General features: G+C 39.8%; 1 protein-coding gene across 7 annotated transcripts in view; it reads right to left on the minus strand.

Moving 5' to 3' along the window:
* Nucleotides 1–13,788, minus strand: part of LOC135487911 (cubilin-like) — a 154,948-nt gene that overhangs the window by 14,066 nt on the left and 127,094 nt on the right. For 6 of the 7 annotated variants that reach the window (XM_064772148.1, XM_064772151.1, XM_064772147.1 and 3 more), the window contains 3 exons: nucleotides 6,627–6,653; nucleotides 5,753–5,930; nucleotides 1,458–2,182 (listed from right to left, as the gene is read on the minus strand). In XM_064772148.1, the coding sequence (XP_064628218.1) occupies nucleotides 1,458–2,182; nucleotides 5,753–5,930; nucleotides 6,627–6,653 (930 nt within the window). The remainder of the gene's footprint in view (nucleotides 1–1,457; nucleotides 2,183–5,752; nucleotides 5,931–6,626; nucleotides 6,654–13,788) is intronic. The other variant, XM_064772150.1, reaches the window with a different exon arrangement.

The raw sequence follows: 13,788 nt of genomic DNA on the forward strand, positions 1-13,788 counted from the left end.
CATAACAGATCCCCTTAATGCACTCCATCCATTCATAAGTATAAGACCAGTCAGTGAGGGACAGATAAGGACGCCATTAATATCAGACGAGCTGTGATATATGGAGACAAGTCTCCATTAGGGGCGGCTGACCTTTCTAGGCTCATTATGACCCCTAGGCCATCAACAATGTGTAATGGCGCAAAGAATCTCATAATAGGATACAATGACCATAATACGAAAATCACACGCCGTTGTTATAAATGAAGTAATTGTACGCATGATTTTCCCATACTCGAGAGTAACTAACTTCTGAAAAAATAAGTTACTGATATTTTTGATTTGATTGCTTCGGTAGATTTGATCAGAGACCATGTGACGTTAACGTGCTGTGCTGTTGCGGCCACCGTGGAAAAACTCATCCGAAGGGAGATTCGATATTCCACGGTAGCACTGTAGTCGATTCTAGAATTACGTTTTAGAAATGCTCGAGCGATTCTGCGCTGGTCAATACTGGACATGTCATCTTTGGTAAGATTTATTGATGGGGACGAAAAACTTGATATGATATGATGCAACGTAGCCGGAGGCAATAGCCGGCAAAAACGATGTCTTCATCATAGATTGGTTGCACCTGCTGTGCTTAATAGAGCGCGACATGGCGACTGGTTGCCAAAGATTAACCTAAAGCGAATTACAATTCTTTCCAAGCAAAGACCAAGCGCTGTGATAAATTTTTAAGCTGCCAGGAAACGCGAATAAGTGGTTTTATGGTTAGTCCCCACGGTAACCACTTGAGATGAATTTGATTAAAGACCATGAGTAAAAGTGTTGTCAGAAAATCCCTATTAGAGAAAGCCCGACCCATAAGACTAACAAAGATTACATCATAAGGCTTCCGTTGTGGTGGTCTGTACTCTTGGCACTGATGGTGATTCTGACACAATGTGACAGAATGTTCAGTAAGGCACCAAGATGACCAGTAGGATTCTAACCATCTGCCCGAAGCTTCGTCACTAAGTGATACCCAGACAGAAACGAGAGCTAATAGATCACGGCTAATGAATGGTGAGGTGTGGAGGCGAGTAGATCACCTCTGGTGAAAGGCCACATCATATCATGTCTTAAATGATTAGACAGAAGAATAGACGACCACAGGCCGCGCCATTAACTAATAAAGGCTAAAGAGGAGAGAGAGAGGAAGGGGAAGAGTCAGTTATTCGGCTTTGCTTCTTCAGAATCAAACTTTCCAAAAGTCAAATGATCTAAAAGAAAGCTGTTGACTTGAAAGGGTGCTCTTTTTTAAGTTTCTAAGAGTTTCCTTTTCATTTTGGTTCTCAGAACTTATCCGAAGAAAACTTGGCTAATATTAGAAACTTGAAAGGATCTGTGGGCGTCTTGGAAAGTTTGGTTTGTGGAGAAGCTTCTTGTCACCAAAGACTGACTCGGAAACAAGTCGGAAGTCTCGAAAAACTTACCAGTTCCGCGGATGTGGTGAGCGTTGGATCCCTGGATGAAGTTAAGCTTAACGAATTTGTCGCTGAAGGTGTACTGGGCCTTGAATCCGGTGCGTTCGATTTCGTAGTCCTTCTGGAGTTCCCAGTATGGCTTGTAGGGCTTGGCAGTTGGCTGGACGCGTCCGGACTTGGTGACGAATTCGATGTGGAGGGCCTCGCTGGTGGAGAAGATGGTCAGTTTCTTGTGCTTGCCGCAGTAGGTTCCGATGATGGGGGTCTGGCTCGTGTATCCATCGTAGATGCGGACAAAGTCGAAGGGGCAATGGTCACCACCGCTGAAGAGGTCGAAGACTTCGAAGTCGAGCTTGATACGTTCACCCTGTCGTCCCTGGAGGTTGTAGAAGCAGTAAGCGTTGTCTGGGTAGATTCCGGGGAAGGTGGGCGACATGATCATTCCGGTGGGCTTGTTCCTTGAGTGGATGGTGTAGCCGCATTTGTTAGGTGCTGGGGTTCCCATATTGTATTGCTCGTCATCAATGAAGGCATAGTTTCCGAAGAATCCCTGGGCAGTCTTGCCGTCTCCGTCGGTGAAGAATCCAACAATGAAGGTCTGTCCGCTTGAAACCATTGCTGGTGGTTCATCTCCATCCTGGTCACCGCAGTAGCGTCCCTGTAGGGGGATGTCGAGTAAGTCCTGTTCTGGGTATTCACCTTGGGTGTAGATGTCGACGTAGTCACGTTCGCACCTGCAAGAAACAAGCGGAAGAAACCGTTGAGGAACACATTCAAGAGAAAATCTGATTCAAGAAGCAATAGTGAAGAACCTTGAAAAGAGCTAATTTGAGGCTGCAATCCGTAAGATTTGTTCATCTGCTTTCATAGGATCTGAGGTCTGATTAAGCTGCTTGGTATTCATGGCAAGATCAGAGATTGGGAAGCATTGGGATTGCTGTCATGTGCCAAGTCCCTCAAAGATCTGGCTTAGCGTCTGCTTTAAACCCAGGAGCAGACGTATCATGAAATGAAGCAGACGTGAATTGAAGAAGGAAGTAAATCATTTCCTTTTGAGCGGAAGTTGATAATTTCATTTTCTTAAAGTTCAATTTGTAAACAAATTCATCAAGCTTTCAAATGGATAATTTTATCAAAGTACTTTATGTTAAGTTCAGTCTGGGGAATTGCGTAGTTGATTGATTGCAAATGATAACATTTGTAATTAACAAGTATTTTTCCTGCGTCATTTACTGTTATCATCAAAGAGCTAAGTCTATGCGCGGCCAACAATGGTGTTTATTTCACAAAAGCAATAAACAGCGATTGTCAATAAAGCCTTGTGCCGGGAGGAAAATCAATCGCCATTATCATCAACAACGCAAAGGATTCTGGTTACTTTGTTAAGAATATAATAGGTCACAGGATACGCCTAGGCGGAAGGCGGATTATACTAAATAAGGGCAGGTTTCCAACAAATGACGTCAATGGTCGTATGCTTCGTTACCAATGGTTACTTCTATTGATAGAGATGAAAGATTTTATTTGAAAAAATAGAAATTTCCAATCTATCGATTTGAAACTGTATTGGTATACGTACTGATGATGCTGTTGAGCTATTTTTATCAAGGTTAAACTTAGGGTTCAAATTGATTTTTGCGTCTATTTTTGACAAGAATCAATTCAAATTGGTTTTGGTTGGACAATTTTGAGTTACCGGGAGAATTTCCTGCCGTTGACAAGATGGTTACCCCCCACAAGGAACTCATCTTCACCCGATATAGCCCCATTCAGAACTGCAGAAAATAATTTCCTGTTCGATAGAAAATGTTTCACAAGCTGACAATGGTTTGTAATCGAATTTCTGACACTTCTTAAGATGAGGCATGGCATAAAATAAAAGTCTCAAAGTGTCAACCCGGAATATCATGGTAGCTCAATAATGTTTTTTAGAGTATTAATACTTCAAATTTCAAGTTAATATCAACTTTAACTGTTATCCTCTAAGCTTCTCGCTCTCTCGAACCAATATCGCTTTTAAATCCCAAATGATCGTCACCAACCGTGGTATTCTGACCTTTATCTTTATGTTAATTGCCAGTACTGTCAGAGACCAGGGTAGAATAATTCCACCAGTGAAATAATCCCCAAGGGAAGCGTAGAGATGAGAGTAATTCCATAGGAGATTTCTTGTTAAAATCGTGAATGTTAGAGCCAAGATATATACAAGTTGTCGCAAGACATAAAACCGATCATTGGGTGAAATTAAGCAGAAATATTCAATCAAAGCATGGTTTCTTTTTAATATTGTTACCCCACAGGGAATAATCCTTCAGAAGAGTACAATGTATCTTAGAAGGTTGTATCTAAGGATAATGAGAATATTCTTGTTAGGTACGGGACCGTAAAACCTAGACGATTTTGACGAAGGAGAATGGCGATGTTATGAGAAGGCACTGGACTGTGTTGGATGCATATTGCATTCGTTATTGGACCCAATAATTAATTCATCCCCCAAGCAATGTCAAGTGCACCATATATACAACATGAATGCAGAGAGATGTCAAAATGATTCTGGTCAAATATTAACTAGGGACGTATCAGCGGGAAGAAAAACCAAATGTCGATATGTTGGTTAAGGTCACCAGACTAATTGCCAAAACGTTCCAATTTTTTTCTTACATAGGGAGAAGTTAGCGGCAGACATTTTCATAGCGAGCCTGTTGATTATACAAGTCTGCGTCTGTTACTGTAATCATTGCCATGGGGGAACAAGATGCCAGAAATGTTGACGAATGGTGGCAACAAGCCCCGAGGGGGACGACCAATTACATCAATTTGACCATGGTATTTGTTGTTCTGTAAGAGCCAAGTCACAAGATTCATGAGGGATATTGATGTCCGAGTAATTACCTTAATAGCAGATGCGAAGCAATAAAACCTTATACATTTGGTGTAGGTCACACGATTGGCGTTTCAAATGACATGAATTGCTTTGCCAAGTTATGGTGTGAGATTGAGAAAGATTTGAGCTGCTATAAGCTCTTGCAATCAAATCAAATTTGTAGTGGATTTTGCTGAAGTGTATTGGTCTTTCGAACTGGATACTTCAAAGCCTCAACCGAGACTTAAACTCTGATCCTGTTAGCTCTGAAGGCCAACTTTGAAGTAATTTGTTGTCTGGTTGTCAATTTGAATGCTGGTCTGGTATAAGAGTAATAGGCTCGTCAACAAAGATGTATACTATGTATTTTACCAGGACCTAACCGAGTGGAAAAATGTCGAAAGTAGGCAATTGGTTCCCATGAGGGTAGTGTTGGTTGGCATTCTGGCTGGACCATTAGCAAAAGAAAAACACAACAGCGGACCCCAAAGCTAGTTTATGGCAAGCTGTGCCTGACAACCATGGACATTTTACAGATAGCCAAATGATTTATCGAATGGGCAACTTTCGGTGAATACCAACTTCTTTCTCAGCAAATTTATTGTATATCAATCATTTTTATTTGCGTTTAGACGATTTAGGGAACCAGCACAGGTTCTCTGATGGTTGTAAATATGCAAAGTGGCGGGTTAAGGGCCTTTACGTGTCCTGTACTTCGACTAGATCAACATCAACATTCCTAGTGAAGCAAAACCTGGAGTGACTCACCAGGTAGTTTACAATTTCGTCTCCGTTACAATAGACAAAAGGGAGGGTAATTTCTATTCTTTTTCACCTGTTATCTCACGTTATGGTTAATGTTCAAGAATGTTCTGTATGAAGCCTTTGGCATTTCTAAACAATGAGTAGAAATTTGAGAGCTGAGAGGCCCAAGCTTCTCTAAACAAGTCAAAAAATAGCCATTGGAAAAAAGCAAGGTTCCAATGACCATCTGTATATCAAATCCCAATGTTGGAATGCTGGATTTTTTTGTATTCTGAAGTCAACCTTGGCATGGTTTTCTAGAAGCAAGGCACCAACTCGTTGTTGATTAATACTTGTTCTATTGCATGTTGCCTTGTCTGCTCGAGTTCCACTGGGTGATAAGTTACAAACCAACGGCTAAGCCCAAATGCCAATTTCATTACCGAGGCAATGTTGTGTATTTTCCGCTGATTAAAAAGCGTGGCAGGAAAGTGACCGATGACTGTATTGTCATGTGCGTGACACCCAATTTGCCCCAAATTGATTTCTACTTGAACATAGCAATAATTTACTCCACGTTGGATAGTTGCAATCGACATTGAATGCATTGGTTGCATGAAGAGGGATTGAGCTGATTTGGGCCTCAGATAGAGTGCGGCGTTTTTAGCGATGGTGTGGGATTGGGTTGGATACTGACCTTGGTGAGATTCCCTTAACCTTGAAGTAGGTGAAGTTGACGTGTACGCGTTCGTTGGGCAGTCCGATGAATTTGAAGAAGCAATGCATGTTGTCCGTGTACTTGTCGGGCCAGTTGGGCGATTTGAAGGTGCCAGTCTTCTTGCCACCTTCCACGCTATGGATCTCGATGTCGCAGTCTAAAAACAATAGAGGACATACTAAGCATCTTCCAGTCAGGCTCTTCAAGTGTCACACTCACTCAGTCAGATTATTATAAAATTATCCCAAAGGTTTCCACAGAAAATGAGAGTTTTAGACAAATTGTTAAAATTTGTAAGATGTCACATAAGAAGTAACCACAATGTATGTTCTTGGAAGACCAAATCTTTTGTTTTCAAATTTGGATTATTTAATTCAAATTCAAGGTATATACATCCAAGGAGACAATGTTATGAACACTTGCAGAATGAGATGTTATGATGAGAACTAATGAAACTCAAAATGATATAAGTGACAAAGTGAGAAAATCTTCTAATTTGAAGGATTAGAAAAATAAAAAGGATGGTCATCAATGAAATCAACAAAAAAATGAAATGATTTGATTGTATTTGCACATCTCAGCCTGCTTTAGACATACACAAACACACCGGCAAAGCTAAGTCCAAGACTTCAGCTCAACAACACATTCTTGAAATTTTCATTTTTGTCACTTTTTCAGAAAAAAAATAAACGGAAATGAAAATGAAATGAGTTTTGCTACCATTTGTAGCACACACTAATCACACAGTAGACACATAATGGCACTTCACACAAGTGGTTTGAGTCGTTACGACCAAAACACACGGTTACTTGACAATTTTTTCACACATTTGTTGGATGGACCAACGACTTACCGTATTCGGGCCATTGAACGTATTGTCCTGAAAAAGTGTAACAGACCCATTGTCATACAACCATCACACACTCGAGATAAATTTGGAAAATCCAATCTTGATATCAAAGTCCCTAAGATGGCACAGTTTTTGTTTGAACTTGCTGAAGAAACTGTGTGACCTTGGGTGACTTTGAGATTTTCTAGAATGGATCAAGCAGCACTCTCATTCGGTAAGCATACAGCCAGGTGGTATCAGGGAAACGTAATGGGAAATGGTCATGGTAATGTTGATAATGGTAATGGTAAGGATGATGATGGTAATGGTAATGGGAAATGATGATTTGCTTCTGGTAATGGTAATTTTCAAATGAAATCAATGAGGATGAAAAAAAGATAAACTCAGGAAAATTATTGAAGGGAAATACCACCTGGTATATAACTTAAGGTTTGGTAAATAATCAAATCTATCAATTAGTGAAATTAATGAATATGCATGACGAAATGATGAAGGTTTGAGTGAGGACTTGTTAGAATCGTGAGGGGGTTCCAAGTCACCCTAAAATGGGTAACTAGGCACACAAGCAATCACACATCACAAACACAAATAAAAATAAAATTTGCCAAAATGAAAAACATACAGAATTAACCTAGATAACACAGCCCATGTTTATTTCCAAATCAGTGAGGTTTTGTTGGCAAGTGCTATTATTTTGTTTTGATATAAACCAATTTATTGAACCATTTTATAACTCAAATGATGACGTTAACATGTAGCTCAGCACACATTTTCCCCAAATTCACCCAATGCTTTTTACCGATGATAAAAACCTTTCTGTTCATCACGCTCAGAGAATTTGAAACCACAAACATGATATGCAGAAGAGCAGACAGTTTTGTTTTTCACGTTCTAAGAAATATTACAAATGATGAGATATTTCTGTGCATGTGCAACGTCCGACGTTTTGGGTTTTTCACGCTCGCACTGAATTCTGATGTTTTGATTGGCCGTTTAAGTTACGCCCCCGAGTGGCATTTTTACTCACCCTGACTAAATCCGCCATTAAGTATTTCACCTGGAAACGCGATTTAATGACAAGGAGATAAGTATGGGGCAAGCAACAAAAATAGTCCCATGTAGCCGCCTGATGGCAAATGATTGAACCAAGTTTTGGAAAATTCTAATGGATTTCCCTCAAAGGTTACAGATGCATATACCATACAGTGAGTGCAGCCATGGCGTACAGATCAACGACAATTACAAACACAAAGCTTTAATGTCTCTTTTAATGGCGCAAGCAGGTGCGTTTGTCTTCAACAGGAATATTTAAAGCAATGTCGGAACCATCTTGTCAACACATATTGAAGTTCAAGTGTTCCGGTGAATTCTTAAGTGCAATCCAAAGTAATTTAATGTTGTGATGCAAATATGAGATAAAAAATAAAGAGTTCATAATACTTTCAGGCAAACTAAAGAAAGCGAAGAAATTGAACTGATCAAAGCTAAGCAATACCAAACATACAGAACACATGAAAGGTCGGATGCCAAGCAAACAAAATGGCTGATGATTAACAACATGGCCGCACAGTCTGGCCAGTAGTGATATATTTCTTCTATGAAAGCAATCATCGTCGCAAGTCATATGGTCATTCTGAACACAGCCTCGCATACTCGTAGAGAACAAATTGCTACTCATACTTTGTCGAGCTGACGTGACATGACACGCGATGTTATAACGTCGTGATGATAGGCATTCACAATCTGATCAAGGTACGGCCACTTTCAGGGAGATCGCAATTTTTATCGTTTGTTGCCTGCGGCTGGATTATATGTCGACAATAGATGACTAATTGTGTCCGCATGATGGTTGAGACACGATGCGGAATATAAACCGTTTCTCTGTCTCAGCAGACTCGGCTCTGCTTTAGAAACTATAGCCTACTAATCCAATGAAATGTAAGGATACGCAGGCCGCATACAGCTCAGCCGCGTACAAAAGCCATCAAATCACACGGAAAATTTTCAATTTCCTGTCGTGCTTTCGGTGACATCGTCGCAACTGATTGGTTGAAATCTGATGAACATTTCGTTGACCGATATCACCGAGGTTTTGATAGGAAATCAACTGGATGGCAATGTGGAATCAAATATAGTATATGAGCAAGTAATAGCTCATCACGGATAGCCAATGGCGGGCTGAATTACCTGTGATCGAATCATTGCCAATTTAGGATGATTTGCAACGCTTTTCGGTTGCTTCCTAGGATGCTGACAGTTAATTTGCTCAAGAATTCAATTATTTTGACTTCTGATATAAATTCAAATCTTTTAGCTTCGAGGCTGAGTTTTGCCATGACAACTTTGATCTTCGTTCAAAGAGTCATCATTCAGCTCATCCTTTATCAATTACAAGTCTGCTGAAACTTAAAGAGAACTTAAAGAAATGACGATCTCGAAGATCTTTTTGTTTGCGTTTGTTCGGCTCTAGTCTTTAGATAACCATTAGAGACTGTCAACATACGATGCTAAGGGTTTCTTTTCAAACGTTTGACATCAAAAGACAATCATGCCATTTTCCAATAACAAAGCCATTCAGAGAGTTGGTCTCAAAGTCTGTTTCAAATTTAGAAGGCTGCGTTCTCTCATGTGGCAACTTGGGGGCAACAAAGATTTAGATGGGAGGATCTTAAATTTCAAAGGATGTGAAATTTAACTTTTATACTTTAGTCCCGACTTACTGTTGTTTTCTGATGCTGCGCCAAATGGTCTGTAAGGCTTTTAGTGCGGTCATGAGTATTGCTTTATACAGGAGATAACTATTAGCCCCTTGCGGGTGATGATGGGGCACGGGATGAGAGGTAATATGGTGATCATGTCCAATACCAATTAGCCCACTGACGCAGCTCTACTTGTCTCTAAAGGACAATCTCCAATGCTAGGGTTGTAAATCTTGCATGCTTTGTGATTGGAGAATAGATATTGGAAAAGACGAGTGCATAAGTGCATTCTGCAACAACGATGATGCAATGAATATCAACACACTCTGCTGTTGGAGAGTTGGTCCCATTAGATTTTCAGATGCAGGGTCGAATGCGAAAAGGATGACATTTAGCATCATCTCTTATTGTGTAGCAAGAATAAAGTACATTACCCAGAATGCATTAGATCACCAATAATTACATAAACACATTGTCAATAGTTGTTGCTATATTTGGTTGTGACATTATCGCTTTGAAAGCACGAACCTGGAAGGCAAGCTGAGCTCAACCTACGCGACCCCCAGGTTCGCTATCAGAAGTTTTTGTGTTTTGCAAGGGGACGAAACTTTGTAGGCCCTGGATCCTGGGATCGAAAGATGATAACAAAGAGATACTGTACTCAAAGGTTTAACTTGTAGCAAAGGCGGAGGGATCATGACATTTTGGTTGCTTTATGTTTGGAGCAGAAAAGTGAGAAATGAAATGAAAGAAGGAGGAAATGATTTGAGAAATGATTTGGAAATGAGTGAAGGAATGAGATGGTAGTGAGAGGAAAGAAGGTCTGAATCGTTAAAAAGAATGAATAAATTGAAAGGTGTAGAACTAAAAGTGTTAAGAGGAGAAGAGACGTGCCATGTTTTTCGCTATTTGTCCCGTCAGCACCCTAAGTGATTATTCCATTGATTTCAGTAAGCCAATCACGATCAGTTAATAGAATTTGAAACGGTCAAACCTCGTAACAACGAATGTAAGTTCTGATTAAGGAGGCCATTGACATTCAAATTACCCTTGTTTGCATTGGCGAAAATCGCAAACTGGATGACGTTAGGCATCTTGTATAGTGAGTTATTTAATTTATGTTGAAGGCTATCGATTGGATGAAGACTTGTACTTGTAGTTATCTGAGGTTTATAAAGAAATGTCAGAGATGATTATGTTGTTAATGTTAGAAGATGCAAGTACACTTTGCTCTTGTTGCATGAAAGATACTTATAATTTTGCTGCCAAAGATGCAAAAAAGCCGATATACCAAATGAACATTTGCAAACAGTCGCTGTGCCATCCAAAAGTACATCATCACCATGACGACAGCATGTGACACCTTTGATTTAAAAACCTGTGGGCGCCTTGAGGCTGATGAGGATAATCGGTAAGATAATGAGCTCGATTAAGAAGATGAGAAAATGCCCCAAAGGGACAATGCATCCTTAACAAGCTTGTCTTAGAGAATTGAGTGAAATTTCAAGCTACCAGCAGGAGGACAGAGCATCGTTTGGTAGCACTTGCTGCAAGAAGACATCTATTGATTTTCCATGTGGAACCAATGCATTGCCATATATACAGTAATCGCTTCAGCGACGACTATTTAAGATGGCACCCAGGCGAACAAACACCACGATGCACGAATAATTTATAACTGGAACTCAACTCTGCAACTTCTGTTTTATGTCGTGCTTCAAAAGCATACTGCACTATGCAACCCAAAGGGAATTCAAGGCTCATGTCCTAACAAATAATTGATCCAATTTACAATTTATCCCCTCATTATCAAAAGTAATGACCTTTGAAGATACAAATTTCAATCTTTAAACAGATTATCTAAATTCGTAGCCAATTCTTCATAATTTTAGTGACTTTGTTCGACGTTTCTTCGGATTTGATTGATAAATGACTTAGTCTTGTAGTAGATTAAGCCGGGAGCTCTGTCAGTGTCAATTGCCTTTCATCCATTGATTAAGCTATGCAGCTGTCGATTTCCCTTAATCCCCGGGCTGATCTTAAATTAAGTGTTATGTTGAAGTCACAACCTTGAATCGCTATTGCGAAATTTTAAATTCTAACTTGAGCGATTTGTAAAATGCTTAAGGATTTGAAACTGAAATAAGAGTTATTTGCATTTGATTGCTTTAGTATTTACTTATTCATCAATTTTGAAACCAAAACCATAGAGAGAAGCAGTCGCCATAAATTCTTTCATTTCCCACCAATGATTAAGACCCGAGGCAATAGGTACTTAGCCATTAGATCACCATCAAAGCTATTTACAAATGTCGTGGTATATGTACCTACACAATAAACATCATCACGATACGCACCAACTTATCAATTCGCTGTTTTTAAGAGGGCATTACTGCGAGGTAATCTCGCCATAACACCACCATTACCCGTTCTGATTACCGGCCCGCACAATGCCACCAAGAGCCGGGCGAGGCAAGGTATCAAAAAGCCATTTGGCATCACCTTATCATTAATACTTGACCACCAGTACTATTGTCACCCAGGGGTATTGAGACCAGAAGACCAGAAGACCAACGACCCCGCCATCAGGTGAATCGCAAATTAACCGCATTCGTTGACGGTTTTTTAATGGATCCAGGGATGAAAGAGTTTTTGTGGTTTTTTGTCATGAGAAGCTCTACAGCTGCTTGTCGCAAAGCTGGAGGACGACAGCGCAAGCTACACATTAAAAACATAACCCGCTAGCTGTGTTAAAGAAGTTGATTTGATTTGCTAAATTACACGAGTCGTAAGATTTTATCATTCGGTTCGTTGGACAACAAGTTTCTATTTGAAGCAGAAGGTGAATTGATGGAATGGTTTGAATGAATGGTGAAATCTTTGGAATGGTGAAAATGAATGATATGAATTCATAATGAAAGAAATGTGGTTAAAGGAAGACGCATGCAGGAAATTAACGAAGTCGTGCAGTTTATTAAGAGTGCATGAGGAAGTTACCACATGGTCAGAGGTAATAATGGTATGATTGCTTTAACAATGGCTAATCTGGTTCAAATAATATCGCCAGATGCTTGATTAGTTTTTCTAGCAACAATGCATTGGAACAATTGCTTGTCATTACTCAGCGTAATGCAATGACAACACAGGGTGAGAACTGTGACAATCTCAGAGTCTCTGTTCATGGTAACCGGATGAAATGTTCAACCTGTTGGATGCAAACGGCACAGCAGTTAACATGTTACCAATGTAAGAGTTGTAGTTATTTGGATAAGCTTAAAATAGCTAGAGTCAGTGCATGAACTCGCGGCAGATGCAAATTGGAAGCCAAAAATTTCAGCCGAAGCATCTGGTTAAATTGGCAAGAGAAGGGAAACAAAAGTGGCTGAGCAGATGGGTGCCTCAGCTGGTTAGCCATCGCTACAATTAATCTCTGATCTACAATAGGACCACCTGGGCGCTTCGCATCACTCTCAAAGTTTGATTGACGGCCGCCTTGTGCTGTTCAATATCTCTTGCCATTTCATGTAAACTAATTGTTTTTGCTAGGTATTCTGGTTCCAGAGATACCCATTACTTTTTTTGTTTTGTAAACAAAGCTTTTACTCCGAGTGATTGAGGATAGCAAGCCACTCAACACGAGAAGAATGGTTATTTTCAAGTAATTGTCCCAAACTTGTTGCTGCTTTTGCGAAAACTAAAGATATTTAGGAAATGAAGGATTATTGGTGCCAGTGCATGAGGAAATGAAATATGATGAGTCATCCAAGATGGCTGACAATGAAATTAAGATGGCAGAGATGTGATGTCATGGCTGGCGGGAGGAGTGGGATAAATGAATGGAGCAGGAAATGAAGAGAGGATTGGAAATAAAGGATGATGTTGACAAAGATAGATGATGACGTTGTAGAAACTTAAGGATGATAAAGGTTGAAGAGTGAATCTAAAAAATAACCAAGGAACGGGATGGTCAAGTGAAATCATGAGTTTGATGAGTGAGAGGTTGTGATTAAATGGGTGATCAAAGATGAATGAATGAAATGCTGTTTTTAGATGACAGTTGTTGGTGAATAAACAATAATGAGTCATTGACTGATGAAAAGATGACGTCAATGAGTATAGAGAGGGCGTTTGGTGAAATGATTTTTGAAGGAAATGAATGAATGAAATTGTTGATGACGTAGAAAGGTACAATGAATTGATTGAGGAGTGGTTAAGATGCTGATGAGGTGATATCAAGATATTTTGGTTGAAGGACGGAGGAAATGAAATGAGATAATGGTTAAGGGATTGAAATGAGGATGGTTTGAAATGAGAGATGATTTGTGGGTTGAGATGAAATGAGATGATTGAGGAAATGAGTTTAGGATTGAAATGAGGTAATGAGTTGAGAGGAAATGAGGTTAAGATTTGAAATGAATGGTAGAAGTGAGGATTGAAATGAAGCGAAATGAGGAATGGAATGAAAG

Source organism: Lineus longissimus, chromosome 5, assembly GCF_910592395.1.
Source record: "Lineus longissimus chromosome 5, tnLinLong1.2, whole genome shotgun sequence".
Classification (NCBI taxonomy): Eukaryota; Metazoa; Nemertea; class Pilidiophora; order Heteronemertea; family Lineidae; genus Lineus; species Lineus longissimus.